This window comes from Diadema antillarum, unplaced genomic scaffold (assembly GCF_040938485.1).
Source record: "Diadema antillarum isolate AM-2024a unplaced genomic scaffold, OU_Dant_1.0 seq00001725_RagTag, whole genome shotgun sequence".
Lineage (NCBI taxonomy): Eukaryota > Metazoa > Echinodermata > Echinoidea > Diadematoida > Diadematidae > Diadema > Diadema antillarum.
The window spans coordinates 267,202-284,726 of NW_027272412.1; the positions used below are offsets into that span (position 1 = coordinate 267,202).

Genomic DNA, 17,525 nt, shown 5'->3' on the forward strand with positions numbered 1-17,525 from the left:
ACAAATCACATGCAGAGGCACATGCAAATGCATATGATCTCACGTTTAGAAAGAAAACTACATGTATGATAGATATACAGAAATCATACTCATTGCGAGCTCTGAAAATGTGACAAAGTCATGAGGAGCACAGTGTAAAAACTCACAGTGAGGTTGATATTTCCTGGAAGCCGGTAGTTGACTTCCCCCTGAAGTCCAGGAAAACCTCCTTCTCCCTTGTCACCCTTTGGACCTGCCTGACCATCAAACCCTACAGTAATGTGTTTGACCAGAGGGAGGGTTCAGAAAAAATGATGGGGGAAGAAATTGTAATTGAAATTTAAAGGGAAAAACAAACACAGGATGTTCAAGTTGGTTGTATCAAACTATTAAAACATGGACATAGAATAAGTACGATACAGAATTCAAAAGTTTTACATAGCAAGACGAGTTTCATCGGTTATAACCATGCATGCACATCTGATGAACTGATGATGACACTATCTGAGATAGTGTCATCACCAGTTCATCACAAATTCTTCCAGTGGTTTGTAGAATACAAAACATATCACAAAAATCTTATTTTGAGTCAATAACTTTATAGAGACTACAATTATCCAAGCTTAGAAGTCATCATTTTAAAGTTTCGACACGTCCAATGGATATGATTCAATCTTCTAAACTTCAATTCTCTCAAAAAAGGAAATTTAAGGAAGACTCGTGTGCAAACTAAAAGATAAAGTAATATGCACTTAACATGTGCAATAAAATAATTACAGGTTTGATACTGGGTGGAACTCTCCAGGAGCTACAATGCAAATGAACGATAATATTGTGTTGTGCTGTTGAAATTGGAAGGAAGCATTTGAATCAATGTTGAAAAAAGGATGAAATACTGTAAACTGTCAAAGGAACAAATCTAGCCTATAAAACATGTGAGTCTTCACAGGTGACAGATATTCCCTGTGGAAAGATGCTTGATCAAGAGCTGAGCTCTTACCCTGAAGTGGCACAAAGTCTCCAAGCTCTCCACGTTGCCCAGCTATTCCTGGCAGTCCCTTTGGGCCTGGGTTTCCCTGCAAGTAAAGAAAAAGCCAGTACAGAACAAAACATAAACTATACAGAACTATCAAACTTTTAGATTTCCACATGTTGTTTATTTCTTCTCTACTTTTGAACTTAATATAGCTTTCTGGTCACCTCAGTGCTCTTCATTTATGAACTGATGACCACAACGAAACTATGAACACAAGTAATGGCCAATGATAACAAAAGTAATGTGTACATACAAACACAAGATATTGAGTAATTAACTTTCATGTTAAGAATGAAAGTTATCAGCATAGAGTGTGCAATCTACAAGTAATTTTGTTTCTTATATACATGTGTACAGAGATTAGATACATTAACTTTTTATACATATTTTTTCAAAACTTAGTAACAACAATCTGAAAAATTGTAGAAAATTCTGGCAACTAACAAATTTTAATAAGGAAACAAAAATCAGAAGAGTGCTCAATTCATGCATTTTAATAAAAACTTCCAAGAATTTCATGAATTTGAATAAAACTTCAAGAGCTAATTTTTCTGCTCCCAAGACAAAACTTGGGCAAAATGGACAAAAATTTGTCGAGATAACATTCAAGAAAATAAAGTTTACAAAGTATTTCTCATGTAGATTGCGCATGACTAAAATCTGAACTGTGTAGTTCACCCTGGCAATGGTGAGTGGGTAGGAGTGTGCATAGAGATCTATGATCAAGTTTCATCTCAATTTCCACATATTTATCTGGAGGTTTCTCCAAGACATTTTAGTTATTTGAAAACTTTCACTCATTAAATACATGAATAACATGGATGTTAAAATTCAAGCTGGAGAGGCAATGGCACATATAATGAAAAATTTCAAGGCTGCACTGAATCTCTACCATATGTAGAGTGCATTATTACCTCCGCCAAGGGATGAGGTCATGTTTTCATTATTGTTGGTTTGTTTGTCCGTGTGCAAAAAAAAAACTCACGAATTTGCAAAGGGATTTAGATAAAATTTGTGGAAAGGTTGCAAATGACTCAAGGAACAGATGATTACATTTTGGTAGTGATCTGGAAATTTGTATGGATTTTATATAGGATTTTCAATATTTTGGCAGGTAGGGTCAACGAACTTGGGAATTCAAGCTGCGCATCTTTTAGGTTTTCATGCACGCACTTGAGTGCATGCTCTAGTTTCTGCTAGGGCAGCTGAGGTTTATGACGTAACAAAAAGCTTCTATATTGGGAAATCGTTCGATTTTCAGCATGCATATGTGTGGGTGGAAATCACCGATCTCGACGGAAGAACAAGATCATTTTTGGTGGAAATTATAGCTACAACGTTGTACTTGGTGGAGGTCTGCGCTCTCAGAGTGCTTCTCTAGTTACCTTCAATCCCTCTGAACCTCTATAGCCAGCAAATCCAGGGGAGCCAATCTCTCCTGTGGCCCCCTGGAATCCGGGCAGCCCGTCCACACCAGGCAATCCTGATTGGCCAGGGAATCCCTCGTCTCCTGGAGCGCCCTTGACACCCGGTGGGCACTGGGGACAGATGCCACCAAGCTCTCCTGTTGGAGGATACAAAAGTGCCAGACATGACAATCATTAGATAGGATATATGAAATTGAAAAATGGACTTTATGTGTCCCTACGTCATAGAAAGTTGCATGAAGTCATAAAGTAGCCCGAAAAACGTAAGGGTAAGTATTGCAGATCAATCTGGCTGATTTGCAATTTGATGTCTTCTGAATGACTTTCCAATTTTTTGTATATGCTTCAGAGTTAAGAGCATGATATCAAGTAGTGTTTTGAATAGTTGTCTGCCATTTTTTCTGTTAATTAAAGTTTCTCCTTTTTTTTTGCCATTTTCCACCCATAACCTGCATGATAATGCAAATGAAAACAGTCTGCAGATTTATTACTTGTCATAATCGTAAAGTGAGAGTTGTTCATGAGTGTATGAGTTTTACGATTACCTAATAATCCCTCAACAGCAGTTGCAATGGAATGCAATAGTTGCAATATTCTACCACTTTATCAAGGAAACATGAAGGGTCAAGAATGGACAGAAAAGAGAGATAGCACAATGTCCCAAACATTGTGGTGTGTAAGACATTTTGCATGAATAGGAGTAGTTCCTACAGAAGGACTACAATATCAGTTTGTAATAATTTGGGGAGCCACATGACCTCATTTTGCAACAAGATAGATTCACACAGTGCAGTGTGAGGACAATTAAGTAATGCAAATCTACAAGTAGTTTATGTTTCACGCAACCTTTGATGAAAAATATACATGGAATGTTGCGTGGACATTCTGAGAGTACCTGCAACTTTGTTTCCCTGATTACACAATCCATGCTTTTTCGACATATGATATCCTTGAAAATGAGTTCATATCTCCTTAAGATTACACAGAGTAATTTATAGAAATTGCCTGCAACAACAGTCCATTGGTGGGTGGGGGAGTGGTAGACAGGAGGGGTTCATGCTGCCTTTAACATCTTGACTGATTGTACGCAGGGCTTTACCAGCTGTTTGCTGGTAAAAGTCTATGGAGATTTGTGAAACTCTCACAGCAAACAGATTACAAATCAACCTACCCTTTCTTCCTCTGGGTCCATCTCTACCAGGAGCTCCTGGAAGGCCTTTAAATCCTTTCTCACCCATGGCACCGGGGTCTCCAGGAGGGCCTTGGCTGCTCTCGCCACCAGCTGTATTTGGACCAGCACGGCCTATTACAAATATAGAGAGAATAGAAATCCTTCTGAAGAGACCAAACATGAATTATTTCAGAGAGTAGATACTGCCAACAGTTCCAGCAATATGACAGCAATGCAAAATGCAAAAGACGTGTGAATGTTCACTCCATTTTGTTCATTCAAATTTCTACTTTTATAAGTATAAATGTATTGGCAGTCAATAAAATTAAAAACATGGGTAAATTCTCATGCTACAATATGTGTAGCTTGCAGGTGGCTAGCTTGATAGAGTACAGGTCACAGAAATCTTCTCTAACTCACCTTGTACTCCTGGTTGTCCACGCCTGCCTTTCTGTCCCTGAACACCTCTCGCTCCCCGGGCCCCATCCATACCACGGGGTCCAGGCCGGTCCTCTCCCATCTCTCCTTTGTCTCCAGGTTCTCCCTGTCTGCCGACTCCTCCCTCAAATCCAGCATCACCTTGCATGCCAGGGAGTCCTGCCATCACAAGAGAAGAATGACTTATAACAGACTGAACCTTGATAGAGAATGATGTGTGGACAACACGTGGACTATATTACCATTACTGACATACTTTACTTGTATATCAAACATCCAAGTAATTTGTTGGCAAGAGAACATTTCAGCTAACATTTAATTTATATACTGGATACTGCTTACACTAAACATATGTTAACTTGGCAGACAGAGTATTTCCTACCTCAGGACAATTTTGCAAGAATTTAATTGGTGATAAAGAGATAAGCAATTGAATATAAACATAAATTATCATCCTTTTTTAAAAAGTAGAATAAGTGATTTCCTTACATGGAAATGATACAAATTGGATTTATCTTGAGATAAACAATATTCTAGAACACTGATAAAGTGAAAATATTTGTTAATCCACAAAATCCTCCTTCTTGCATCAAAACAGAATGGCATATATAGTCACACCATAGAGATTTCTACTTTTGCTTTAAATTGTGCATAAAATAACGTGTTGATCAAACGAGGTAAGGCCAGCTGATGGTAAATACTTTCACTGAAGTGAAGTTCAGGTATTTATGAAGCTTTTCCTAGAGATTGTCCTTTTTCATGATATCTTCATTGATGATTTATTTTTTGTATTAGTTTTCTTGTGATGAATTGCTTTTATTTTGCAATATATCACTTTGCAAAAAATGGTGAAAAGTGAAGAAAAAAGAAAAATGAAAAAAAAACAGATTAAATTGAGAAAATACAGTGATACCTGGAGAACCAGTTTCTCCCTTTTGTCCATCTCTTCCATCCCCAGGTGGCCCATCGGGGCCACGAGGTCCTGGGGGACCCATGGACCCTGGATATCCTGGCTGACCAGCATCACCATACAACCCACGGTAACCTTGGTAACCTGGGCGACCAATGGCACCTGGGGGACCTGATGGGCCAGGAGGACCTGGCACTATTTCCTTTGAGTAGTAGCACATACACAAAACAGAAAGGGAGATGAAATATGAGTGTCAGCTTTGAGCACCACCTTGAAACTCAAGGTGAGTTCTACAGGATTTTCTATACAAGTGTTCTTTATGTTTTCTACTGTAATCACTCTCATGATTATTTCTAATTACAAGCACTTGTGATGTGATTATGGATAATCCAATCAAACACATGATTTTAAAAAAAGTGTATTTTCCTTCAGTATCTATATATAATTCAAAAACTTTTAAGGCATTACATTATTGCTTGCTACACCAGTGGAAAGAAAACAAAAATGACAAAGAAGAGGAAGTGCGATAACAAGATGAAATAGACAAGGGAACGAAAGAATATACCAAAAAATATACGGAGAAAAGATTAATCAGAGTGGAGAAAAAGAGGAGAGAAAAGGCAAGGGGGAAAAAAATTCAGAAGAGAAGCCCTAGAGCACAAATTAAAGAGTACATACGGGAATATCAGGGTCTGGGGGTGGACCTGGATCTCCATCTTGTCCATAGTCTCCTGGAGCACCCTGTATTTATCACAATTAAAAAACAAAATTTTCAGGTAGCAAATCCACGCACAGATATTATCTTCTTGTCCGTTCCTGTAAGGGAATCGTTATATCATAATGACAGGACCCAGTAAGTAATGCACTACAAATGCGTGGAAAATTGGGTCTGCGTTCATACGGAACACATGTGAGGTGTGCACATAAAAAAGGGTGTTTGTTTGTGTGTATGTGAAGTGTGTGCGTACATGTGTGGTCATGCATGCGTGTGTGATAATCCAGACAGAGATGTAAAAATCCATTAACCCTTTGAGGACGGGCTGATTTTGCTACAACACGCATTTCCCATAGGCCCCTGCCCGAGTATGCTCAGGAGTCGTCCTCAACCGGTTAATAAAGAAAAAGATGGTTGGTTAGTTCTTTCAGCTAACTGAGTATTGTTGGGTTATAACGCTTGTACAATCCTCCTGATATGAAATAAAGATTCAATTACCAAATCCAGATTTTGAATTTTTGAGCTTGAGATAACAAGCAGGCAACTAGAGAGAGAGAGAGAGAGAGTCGAGAGAGAGCCTTATGACCTTGACCTTACCTTGTATCCATTATATCCAGGCTGGCCACGCCTACCATCCAGGCCTGGGGCACCTTGTGGACCAGGATCACCTGCCATACCTCGGTTTCCTGCATACCCCTGGCAAGAACACATGTACAAACATGTAAGAGTTGCAGACGTCTCAATGGTAATCAGTGTTCTTTCATACTGTATACCATAATATACCATATCATATTCCAAGTATGATACTATGCAAAATGTTATTGAAGCACATTTAACAGTGTTTCAATTTGCAGAAAAGAATAGTAATGAAATGAGTACTTAAGTATTGTCTCATTACAAAAAAGCAAAGGGATTACCACTTTGAAGAGGAAATAGATCATATCTATGCTTTAAGACAGAATATTCGTCAAGTTGTTGATTGTGCAATATTTCATGGTCTCTGATCATAAAAGCTGCATCATAAAGTAATCGACTCTAGTGTCTATGTTACATCAGGCTTGTACTATAAACTATTTACACAAACCTGAACAGCACCATGCAAACATAAAGAATTGATACATGATATATTCTTACAATTATTGAGTCAACCTGATCATTTATAAAATCTTGATGATTTGTTTATTTTACAAAATCAATCATATGGAATGTCTAGTAGTCAGATTTGTATGTGTGTGTTTTTTGTGCAATAATAACAGTCAAATCCTGCAATTGATTTGCTTTTTCTTAACTTGGAAATTTGTTTTCGATAAATCTCCATTTTTAACAAGATTTATCTATCAGTACATACAGTATGTGCAATTTCATATTATTTTACAAATGGGGATGTCACTTCTTACAAACAACCTTAACAATGATTTTTTCTTTCATTATAACAAGGACATAGCACATATATTATCTAATCATTTTCTATTTCATGTTTAAGACAAAGGAATACCAGTGGCCCACACAGGTCAACAAATCTTCATGTACAAGGACACATGTATCTGTGACACTAATTCTACAAACAGTTCACCCTCATTACAAAAGCTGAATATCACAGTATTTGGCAGCATATGATTGACAAATTGACTATTGCTTTCAAAATTACATGCAACTGACATAACTACTATCAGCTACAGAAATCACAATCTGTCCAGCTGGAAAACGCATACATACACACAAACACTATCAATTTCATCTGTGGAAGTAGTAGTAGTAGTAGTAGTAGTTGTAGTGTAGTAGTAGTAGTAGTAGTAGTAGTAGTAGTAGTAGTAGTAGTAGTAGTTGTAGTTGTAGTAGTAGTAGTAGTAGTAGTAGTAGTAGTAGTAGTAGTTGTTGTTGTTGTTGTTGTTGTTGTTGTTGTTTTCTCCGTTGTCTTCGTCGTTTTCAATATCAATGACTGCCATTTGAGTATGAATGAAACGTGGTGAGGCTTACTCTTTCTCCTGGTATTCCACCTAAACCTTTCTCTCCATAGTCTCCATAAAATCCTCTGTCACCCTGGAGTGAGAACAGAGAAATGGTTCATGCATCAGAATTTAAGAAATGTTTTAACAGGCAGTCACCTTCCCCACACTTCATACAGATGACTGTACTGTTATGATAAAATGATACTGTGCAATGGACTGATGGCTTCTCTTTTATGAATATCATGCAAAATTGGTGGAATGCATATGATTTCTTAATCTATTCAAGAGGTTTCTTGTAATGGAATATCCCCTTTCTATAATGTCACAATTTGTCTTAGGGTCAATAATCCAGACAAGAAGAAAAAAACCCTCTAGAATAAAATGACACAACATCATGTATCACATTTAACTATTATGTGTCTATCAACACTGAAAAAAAAATGCTATTCATATGGTTAGTGTAGTTGAAACTCTTCACTACATGATGACAATCACGATATCAATTTTCAGAATTGTCATTGATCACATTACATGTACTTTACACTTCATGGGGTAGATTCAATGGTGGGATTTCATTTTAATGAAAGACTTAACATGTCATACCGCTTTCTGTCTTTTGTTTATCTTAAAAATATGTCATATTCATAAATAGTTGACAACAAAGAGCTTGGCACCCTTAGTTCATTCATTCATTGCCAGTAACTTGGATTGCCATAATGTGCTTCTAAATGGCGCTCAACACAGTCAAAGAGTGGAAGGTTAAAGTTCATGTACTGGACTCAGTGGCCACTCTCAAAAATCATGTGCACCTTCTTCTCTTTTTAAATGTTATCAGTTCACTTCACAGCTAGACAGATGACTCACAACAAGATACTTTCAAAATACTTTCTGTTGTGGAATGCATGTGATCTCTATTGTTCAAACCAGGCTAGGCTCCCATTCATGTGTGCTGTACCAATGCTCTTCAATGATCTCCCACATGACATTGAACATGCACAACGAACTCAAAGCTACATGTAACTACTGAACACAAATCTCTCTTATTTTATTTATATCTAATATTCTTTTCATTCAAGGTCCAGTGTGCTCTGCAAAATCTCGCACTATATATAAGGGCCATTCCATCAATGGGAGCGTCATTGGCCTGAAGAAGCCAACTGATAATTGGCAAAATGTTGCAACAGTAAGTCTGTTTCCAGTTTTTTGATTCAACTAATTATTGATCTTGAACTTCAACTGGATGAATGAAAAGAATTTACATCAGTCAATGCCTACCATAATATTTCTATTACCACTTATCTCAATTCAAAGTGACTCAACAAAACCATCCATTGTACTCAACTTTTCACAAACAATGCATTCAAAACTGTTTAAAACATATAAAGCAACACTGCCGTCAGAGCGATCAGGTCTATTATTCACTAAAATGTTGTATCCTTCAAGTGCGAAAGATTGTTTCGGGGATGAAGATAACCCTGTTTCAGTAATTAGGGTTATCCAACATTAACTGTAATTCTTCGAAATGCTTATTTATATTTCTTATGTTCAAATGTATCAACAAAAATGTGTCTTTAACAAGACCCTTGCTCATACAATATATCTTTAAATTGATTCATAGTGACATAATTACATAATGGGGCTTGGGTGAAATCATCAAAATCATACTTATTTCTTTGGCTGCTGAATTTACGTTGTCAGCAACAAACACATCGTAAAAAAGATGTATGTGAAGTAGAAACTACTTCGTCTAGGAAATCAAATTCTGGTGTAGTACAGTGTACAATGTAGGTCTAAACAAATCAAGAAACTCACCATCCAATACAGAATGAAAAAAATACTTTAATCATTAACTTACCACTGGTCCAGGTGTACCTGGATTTCCTGTCATTCCAATATTTCCTTTTTCACCCTATAATACAAAAGAAGAGTGGGTATAGAAATGATATTTCATATACACAAGCAGAGAGTAAAAAGTCTTCCCATTAGAGGCTGGTTAATCCCCTCCTCCCCCCCCCCCCCCTCGCGCAAATAATTTCTCAACCTGGAATTAACAATACATGTCAACTTTTTAACAAGAATTATGACTCTCTTGCACCTGCCTCTGAAAAAAAAATATTGATATGTCACTGAGGAAAGAAAGTAAAAGTTTAAAAACATTGTGTTGCAAATGATGAGCATAGCAAGCTTGTCAAACTTACACAATCAACATCAGTCACAACATTTATTGTAGTTCAGTTCACATTATTTTTCTTGATTACATCATACTGATTTTGTGCCATTATGTGTATTAAACTGTTTCATTGCAATCACATTTTTGTTGGAAATGCAAAGAACAAAATGAAATAAAACAAAACCATTTTTTCCAGGTCATTGGTCATTCATATAGTAAAATTCCATATCATCTCTCAATTCATTCTTTGTTTTAGTTTTCTGTTGTTTCCTTTCTTATGACAAGTATGGCATCTATGAATTCCTTGTTAAAGATGTAATGTATTATGGTAAAACTTTACCACACAGAGAAGCTGTCAATACTATACATGTACCTTGATTCCCGCCATTCCCTTTTGTCCCTTGATGTCCTTGTCCGTTGGATCTTTTTGCGTGTATCTTGGTCCCGGAGGGCCAATGTCTCCTGGCTCTCCCTACAGACCAAGAGATGTACAGAATGAGTAGACGCCAATAGAGATACGAGAGACAGAGATAACATCACACAAGACATACAACACACATATAAGCACAAGCAAACAAATAACTGCAAAAGACACCCATTTGTTTCCAAAACCGACAAGAAAAATGGGATTGATATTGTAGGCAATTAACACAATAGATCAAAGAAAAAGCAACACACTGTGTAGCTTTGCCTTTTTAAACTAAATACACTCCGACCTCTCCTATCCGGACATGTCAGGACCGGCATTCATCCGGATAAAAGGGATTTGACGGGACATGGGAGACTCAATGTTTAATACTTGCAGCTGCCTACCCAATGGTAGCTACATGCACATGTATCAATTTTGCGTGAACATGTCACGTCCTGGTCAGCTGGTCTGCGTTCAGAATTTTCTCATAATTTTGCTCAATGAATGATCACTAGTACCATGCCCTGATTTGATAAACAGTTTTCTGTCCATGTTCTTCCTGTGATTTGCGTGTAGTGTGCATCTGAATGCATGTTATTTAGACAAAAAATTGATAGGAATGTATGTTAATTATATGGGGAATATTATGTAATTCATGTGAATTTGTGCAGGAATTATGTTCGAGTTTGAAATCCCCCCTTTCCGCATTATTATTAGATTGAAATTTAAAAAAAAATCACAGGATTGCATCCAGATAATAGAGAGATCTGGATAAAGGGAGGGCGAATAGGAGAGGTCAGAATGTATAGCTCCAAATTTCAAAACATTCTACAATTTTAATATTTTGACTGGATGACACTATTTAATCATCATTTTTTTTTTAAGTCTTTAAGAGCTAGAAACAATTTCACGTCAGCTGAAAATGAAATGGTACAAAACATGATAGCATTTACAGGAAATCAATTATTTTGTTTCAAAACCATAGATTCTTCTTCACGATGAAGAGAAAACCAGAGTAGCTGGCAGCTCTGTTAATGACACTGACTCTAAACTGAGATGATATAATGACAGGTCACAAATACATGTTTTCATTCCTCTACTTACCTTCATTCCTTTAGGAGGCACTGGGCGTACCCCAGGATCTCCCCGCTCTCCATAATCCCCAAACATGCCCTGGAAGAAAACAATAGTCACTCATAACTATTTGGTTTGACTTCCTTGGATAAGATCTCATTTTTGCATGTTCTTCAAGCAGAATACAAAATAGAACATGAAGTGTGTAAACACAATTTGAGATGCACGTAAATGTAATATGGGCAAGACACAAGTTTATACCACCGTGTTGATGCTCAGATAACTTATGATTAATTGCCATGAAAAAAAAATTGCACACTGTAATGCATCTCACGCACACATTGGTGAAAAAAAAAGAAACACAGGAGGCTTCCATCGTGGGAAGAGCATGATTTCATAGCAGCCTCAAGGGGTATCTAATAAGGATATCTGCATTGTATACATTCATATAGCTATGTGTGCATACATTTTTTTTTCAGATAGAAATTGTCAGACAAATATTTGGAAAAAATGATTTGAATTCTTTGCATTCAGCTATGGATGATTTGAAAACAGATATGGACTATTTTTCAAGCAATAGTTGATATCATTGACATATTTCCCTCTGGCGATGTGGAAGCCATGCAACAAATGCAAGTGTTTACAGGTAGTCCATGCTTCATACACCAAATACATTGATTGTAAAACTAAATGAAATTGCACTAGGATAGAACTGATTACATATGTCATGTCATATGTTGCAAATGAACGATTTCAGTGGTTCCTACATGTACAGGTTACATACTGCTGCGATACACACTACAAACTAGAACCTACATCTCTAGGGCCTACATTGTGGAAAGAGTTGCATGAGATAGCAAGGCAGGTCGTTTGCATTTTGGATTTGTGATAGCATGCATTGTACAAAAGGCTCACTGCTACTCGCTTGCAGGTATTGTTTATGCGAAAGTGACTCATTCACAGTACAGGTTGGAGCGTCCATGTACACAAAATTCTGTGTGGATACCATTAATGTAATATGATACATGTAAATGTATATTCTTTGTGATACTGCATGTAAATTGAGGAGAACTGTGGCAAAACTAATGGCACTTTTCAATAAAAATGCATCTTTTCTCGTACCTTCCTAAACTTGTCAAATTGTCTGATTACTACAATGGGTAATGTGATTCTAATCAAATTTCAAGGTGATACATCACCATTCCATCTCTTCAAAACAGAGTATCACTGGTTCCCTGTTCAGTAGGTAAAGACCATTCTATCCACAATGATGGCATCAAGCCACTCAGAGCAGATTACTGTATAAGATGTTATTTTCCCGAATTTCGCGAATCACATTTGGATCACAAATGTAACAACCTGCGAAAATGTCAATACATGCGCTTTGATAATAGAGTATTAATGTAAAGGTCGGCATCAATTCACGAAAACAACATCTCGCGAAAATGTCTATGACCTCCTCATTTGCAAAAATAGCTGTACGCGAAAATAACAGCGTACACAGTACTGTCATACTTACTTGTTCTCCTTGTGGTCCAGAATCTCCTTTAGGGCCACGACTTCCAGGGTATCCTGGAACACCCTGTGAAGAAACAAGACCAAAGAATATGAGAGCATTGATGAAAACTTTTGAACCCAGCCAGATTTGTGGTTATTCATCTCTGATGAAGAACTGCATTCTTGAAAATCACACAACAACCTGCATGCACCTTTTGCATGTGTGTGTGTGTGTGTGTGTGTGTGTGTGTGTGTGTGTGTGTGTGTGTGTGTGTATGTGTGCATGTGTGGGGTGAGGAGAGTGAAAATGTGTGTTTCATATTGTCTGTTTCATATCATTATAATTCTTTTGAAGAAAAAACATTCTGGTGGGCAGTACTAAAACACATTCTGAAGTAAAAAGAAACCCAAACACACACTGTTTAGATAGAAATGGAATTATTACTCATGGTAAGAATGGTAGCTCAAACTCTAGAAAAAATATTAACTAATTTTTAAACATACTTTCTCATCCTGGGTGACAAAAACAAATCCTTCCAAATATTATACATGCTTTATAGTTATAATTCTGCATTTGACTCATTATTGATAAGGTACAGTTGCTGGTAAAACATACCTGGTATACTTCTTTCAGACTGAAAGTTTGGCAATGCATCATCATACAAAATTGCCAAAAACTGGTAATCAATTATTAATCTCATAGTAAACACACTGCAAATCCCAGCATGATCCATTAGTATACATTTGTATTTGAAGGTTGTGAGAAAACATCATCTTTTTAAAGCTTTTTTCTCCTGAAAACTTCAAATGGACTTGAGCTATTTTTTTTTTAATTGAACTTGTGAGGCAGAAGCAAGTTTTCAACATTTTTATTTTGTGTTGAATCAGGGAGCTCATCTCCCTGGTTGAATTAAGGCCAATGAAAAAATAAAATACAGTTCTACAAAAAAAATTTCAACTCCATTCTAAAAACTCTCCACCCTTTTTACCTGTCGTCCAGGAATTCCAGGTGTTCCATCTTCTCCAGGTACTCCTCGTGGAGATGGAATGTACTGTCCAGGTGGTCCAGGCCTTCCCTGATATCCTGGTGGTCCCTATCGCAATCAAGGAAAGGTGACATTTATTCAAGGAATGTCAGATTAATTTGAAATATCTTGTCTGTTCATATAAACTTCACAAGGGAAAAAGAAAACATATTACAGGTCTTGGGATCAACCCTTCAATATATGAAGAGTAGAAATATTTCCCCTTCATTTAGTCTTTGAAAAGAATGGTGTTGAAGAGAATGGTATTCTCAACCCATCATCATGACGGTTTTGTTGCCTGGGATACTAATAGTTTTTCACGATTGACTTTGATTTGACAAGACTGCTGTCAGATTATGTGAGTGGTACAGTACTTTCTGTAGATATGTTGTCTGCTGATGTATTCTTTAACCATGGTGAACAAACAACTGAACAGTATTGAACTGAAATATAAATAAAATACATACTGTAGTAACTTGAGCCTTCCTTGTACACGTTAGTGACTCTTCCATCAAAAAAGATATTACTAAGCAAAGAAAAACAATGATAGAGTCTAAAAGCCTTGCTACAGCCCCTTACACCAAGGCAGGTCTAGGACAGTTTATTGTCAGGTACATACACTGTAAACACTCGAAACTTTTGCAAGTAAATTTTCATATGCTGAACTGCCAACACTGAATAAATGCTTGCATTATTCCCATTGCAAAGAACAAAATTTATCACTTCAGTGCTATTTGGAAACATTATAAATTCCAACATTTGTAGTATATCAGTGATGTAAAACGTATGCATGCAGACATAAAATGTTAAAGGAGACACACACACTTGTTCTTGACTGGAAGGTTACATTACAGCTTCTACTAGAATATGCATAAATGTAATCTGAACACACGAAAAGCCACAAGATGAGTACTGCCTAACAGTAGAGAGAAGATACCGTACACTGATTCAAACATTTTACCAACACTTACAGGATCTCCAGGGGGTCCAATGAGACCAGGTCCTTGGGGCCCAGATTCACCCTGGACGAAGAAAACAAGAGACAAAGTAGAATTTAGTATACATTCTGCTACAGTTTATGGATGAGAACCAATCAATATTTTTTCTTATCTTATGTTTGTTTGGGTTTTTTTCTGAGAAAAAGCTCTTACGCCATTCCTGTTCATTCTTAATCTGAGCTCTATTGAAAAAAAAAAATGCATGAATTCTGAAAGAAATTTGTTTTACAGGGAGTTACCAGAACACACTAAATAAATGTTCAGCCAATATTTCTCCACTAACAAATGTCACTTGTTCATCACACTTAAAGAATGGAAAGTGTGATACTTTCAGTCATATGCTGTCATTACCTTTTGTTCATGTGATCCCACTATGATGTTTTCACTTTTTAATGGGACTGATATAAACTACACACCAATGATTGAGAGCAGGTGTATGCCCTGTACAACTGATTTTGGTACAAGCAATGCCATCGCATTGGTATGCATGTGATCAGTTCAAGGGAAAGGGCACAGCCCCCATTGATTACAGGACAAGGTATGTACATATCCAGTGAAACCCATCACCACTAACATCCAGGCCTATCAATTTCCAACCAAGTGAAGTGGTAGTCTGTTTGTGCACAACTTTTTTCCTTACCTTGTTCATGGATTTTACTCACATAAATCTATGAATCTCTCGTAAGTTACCATTGCCGTGTTACCATAACTCCGCAATTATTTCATAATCATGGAGTCTACAATGTTGGATTGTGGATTTCACTAAAAAGCAAACACACTTGGTTTTATTTTGATGATACTTTGTACATGTGCAGGTCAGAGGGAGAAAATGTGAAATGTCAAAATAGCATTATCACCTCATGTAGGATCAATCTATGACTGGTACGAACATTACTATTCTACAGACACTGTATGTCAAACTTCAATTTTCCATTTCTTGGTGTCACATCCCATTTTGACTGTAACATCTAACATTTTAGTGTAACTTTACTACAATTCAAGTCAAAGTAAAACTGAGGGTAGCATTTCAATCTAGGCAAAACCCCTGTACAAGTGTACCTGTATAGCATGATTCACAAAGAGAACTAACACTATGCAATATTCCTTGTTGAATGCAGCCTTCATTGAAACTTGTAGATAGCTGATTTAGTAAGTGATGATGCCAGTTTTGCAAGTTGTAACATTTTTTTTTTCTCAGAACACATGCCTTTGAATTATTCAAAGGCTGGATGTGTCAGACTATGGACAACATGCCTGCTGATATGAGGGGCAATACATTCTGTAGCAGGGTAAATGGATGCTACAATGTACATGTAAGAGAGCAGACCAGCATCATCTGATTAAGACTAATTCTAGAATGATAATGAACACATGACAAGCTCTCATCCAACCAATAAGGTACAATCTTCTTCTTCTTTAAAAAAAAGAAGAAGCAAGAACACATACTATATGCATGCTGTGATACTTTTTTTTTTTGAAAGAAAGAAGACTGAAGTGTACTCATAATACAAAGGATCCATTTCTTAAAAGTAAAAGGCTCAAGAAAAATGAGAGCTGCATAGGACCCTATAATCTTTTAACATCATCGATTCCATCATCACTCAAATGTAATACTTATGTTTTTAGATTTAATAATAAACATATAAACAAAATAGATGATAAACTTCTTGGTATGAAAAAAAAATGATCAATATGCAGGCTACTAAACTTAATCAAAAAACATAGTTGTTTTCCAATCTAAAGAAAGCAATTAACATCTTCATGGGCCTACTTATATCTCAAAAGAAATAAAATGCAAGGTTATTTTGGAAACTAATTACTGTGTGACTAAGTAAATACTACAGTGAAAGTACTTTCATATTCCTTCATTTTCCTGTATTTCTTACTCTGGAAACCTTCAATGACACACAGTTCTTGCCAACAGCTGGATTTTTCAATTTACACATATACCCTCTTGGATCAAAAACTGTTTCCTGTGCTCTGCTGTGCTGTGCAGTGGCCTATGGGGGGGGGGGGGGGGGGGGCTTGTCAAAAGTGATAACACAAAGCCATAAGTTTGCTACCTGATTGGAGTACCAGATTGAATCCATTTATTGTCATTGTCAGAAGTGATGATCTAATAATTCAGGAATGCTGCCTCAACCATTTTCTCTGGAGGGGAGGAGGTTAGTGGACAATGGAGGGAAAGGTACCTCCTCCTGTAATGTTGAGATCAGGGAGTAATGAGACCTCTGACATGTACGCTAGCTAGTTTCCCTGCCTTTAAAACTATAGGACCATTGTTTTTTAGAAGGATCAGAGAGATTGCCATGAGCCGATTTCAAAACAGATACAGGATCACTTCCCGCTAGAAGAATTTGGGTTCCTGGATTTATTCCAGATGGTCCATTTAACCCAAGTGTGTATGAGAACTACTATTTCTTTCAAACAATTTTACACAACACATATGCCTAGGTACTGCATCATGTTTGAGTGTTGAAAGATAGCATTGTATCATTGATACCAAAGCCAGGAATTACTTGGACTGTCAGTACGTCAATCAACTGGCGTAATCTAGATTGAAGTTCACACCTCATCACTATGATAATAACGATGAAAAGAGTTGTTGCGGAGTATTTTTCAAAACATTTTTGGGAGGCATATGTCTTCTTCCTCTCTATATCCTTCTCCTTGTTTTTTTTTCCTTTCTTTTTCTCTGATTCAGAATTCAAAATTTCAAGCCATTAT

The 17,525-nt window shown here is 36.9% G+C and overlaps 1 protein-coding gene across 1 annotated transcript in view; it reads right to left on the reverse strand.

The window, feature by feature from the left end:
* The window catches only part of LOC139711884 (uncharacterized), a 103,091-nt gene that overhangs the window by 32,142 nt on the left and 53,424 nt on the right, over positions 1-17,525 (reverse strand). The window contains exons 6-20 of the mRNA XM_071623733.1: positions 14,772-14,822; positions 13,765-13,869; positions 12,798-12,860; positions 11,309-11,377; positions 10,169-10,267; positions 9,481-9,534; positions 7,654-7,716; positions 6,274-6,372; positions 5,640-5,702; positions 4,965-5,163; positions 4,034-4,210; positions 3,614-3,745; positions 2,401-2,579; positions 980-1,055; positions 147-250 (exon numbers count right to left, since the gene is read on the reverse strand). Of these exons, the coding sequence (XP_071479834.1) occupies positions 147-250; positions 980-1,055; positions 2,401-2,579; positions 3,614-3,745; positions 4,034-4,210; positions 4,965-5,163; positions 5,640-5,702; positions 6,274-6,372; positions 7,654-7,716; positions 9,481-9,534; positions 10,169-10,267; positions 11,309-11,377; positions 12,798-12,860; positions 13,765-13,869; positions 14,772-14,822 (1,533 nt within the window). The remainder of the gene's footprint in view (positions 1-146; positions 251-979; positions 1,056-2,400; positions 2,580-3,613; positions 3,746-4,033; positions 4,211-4,964; positions 5,164-5,639; positions 5,703-6,273; positions 6,373-7,653; positions 7,717-9,480; positions 9,535-10,168; positions 10,268-11,308; positions 11,378-12,797; positions 12,861-13,764; positions 13,870-14,771; positions 14,823-17,525) is intronic.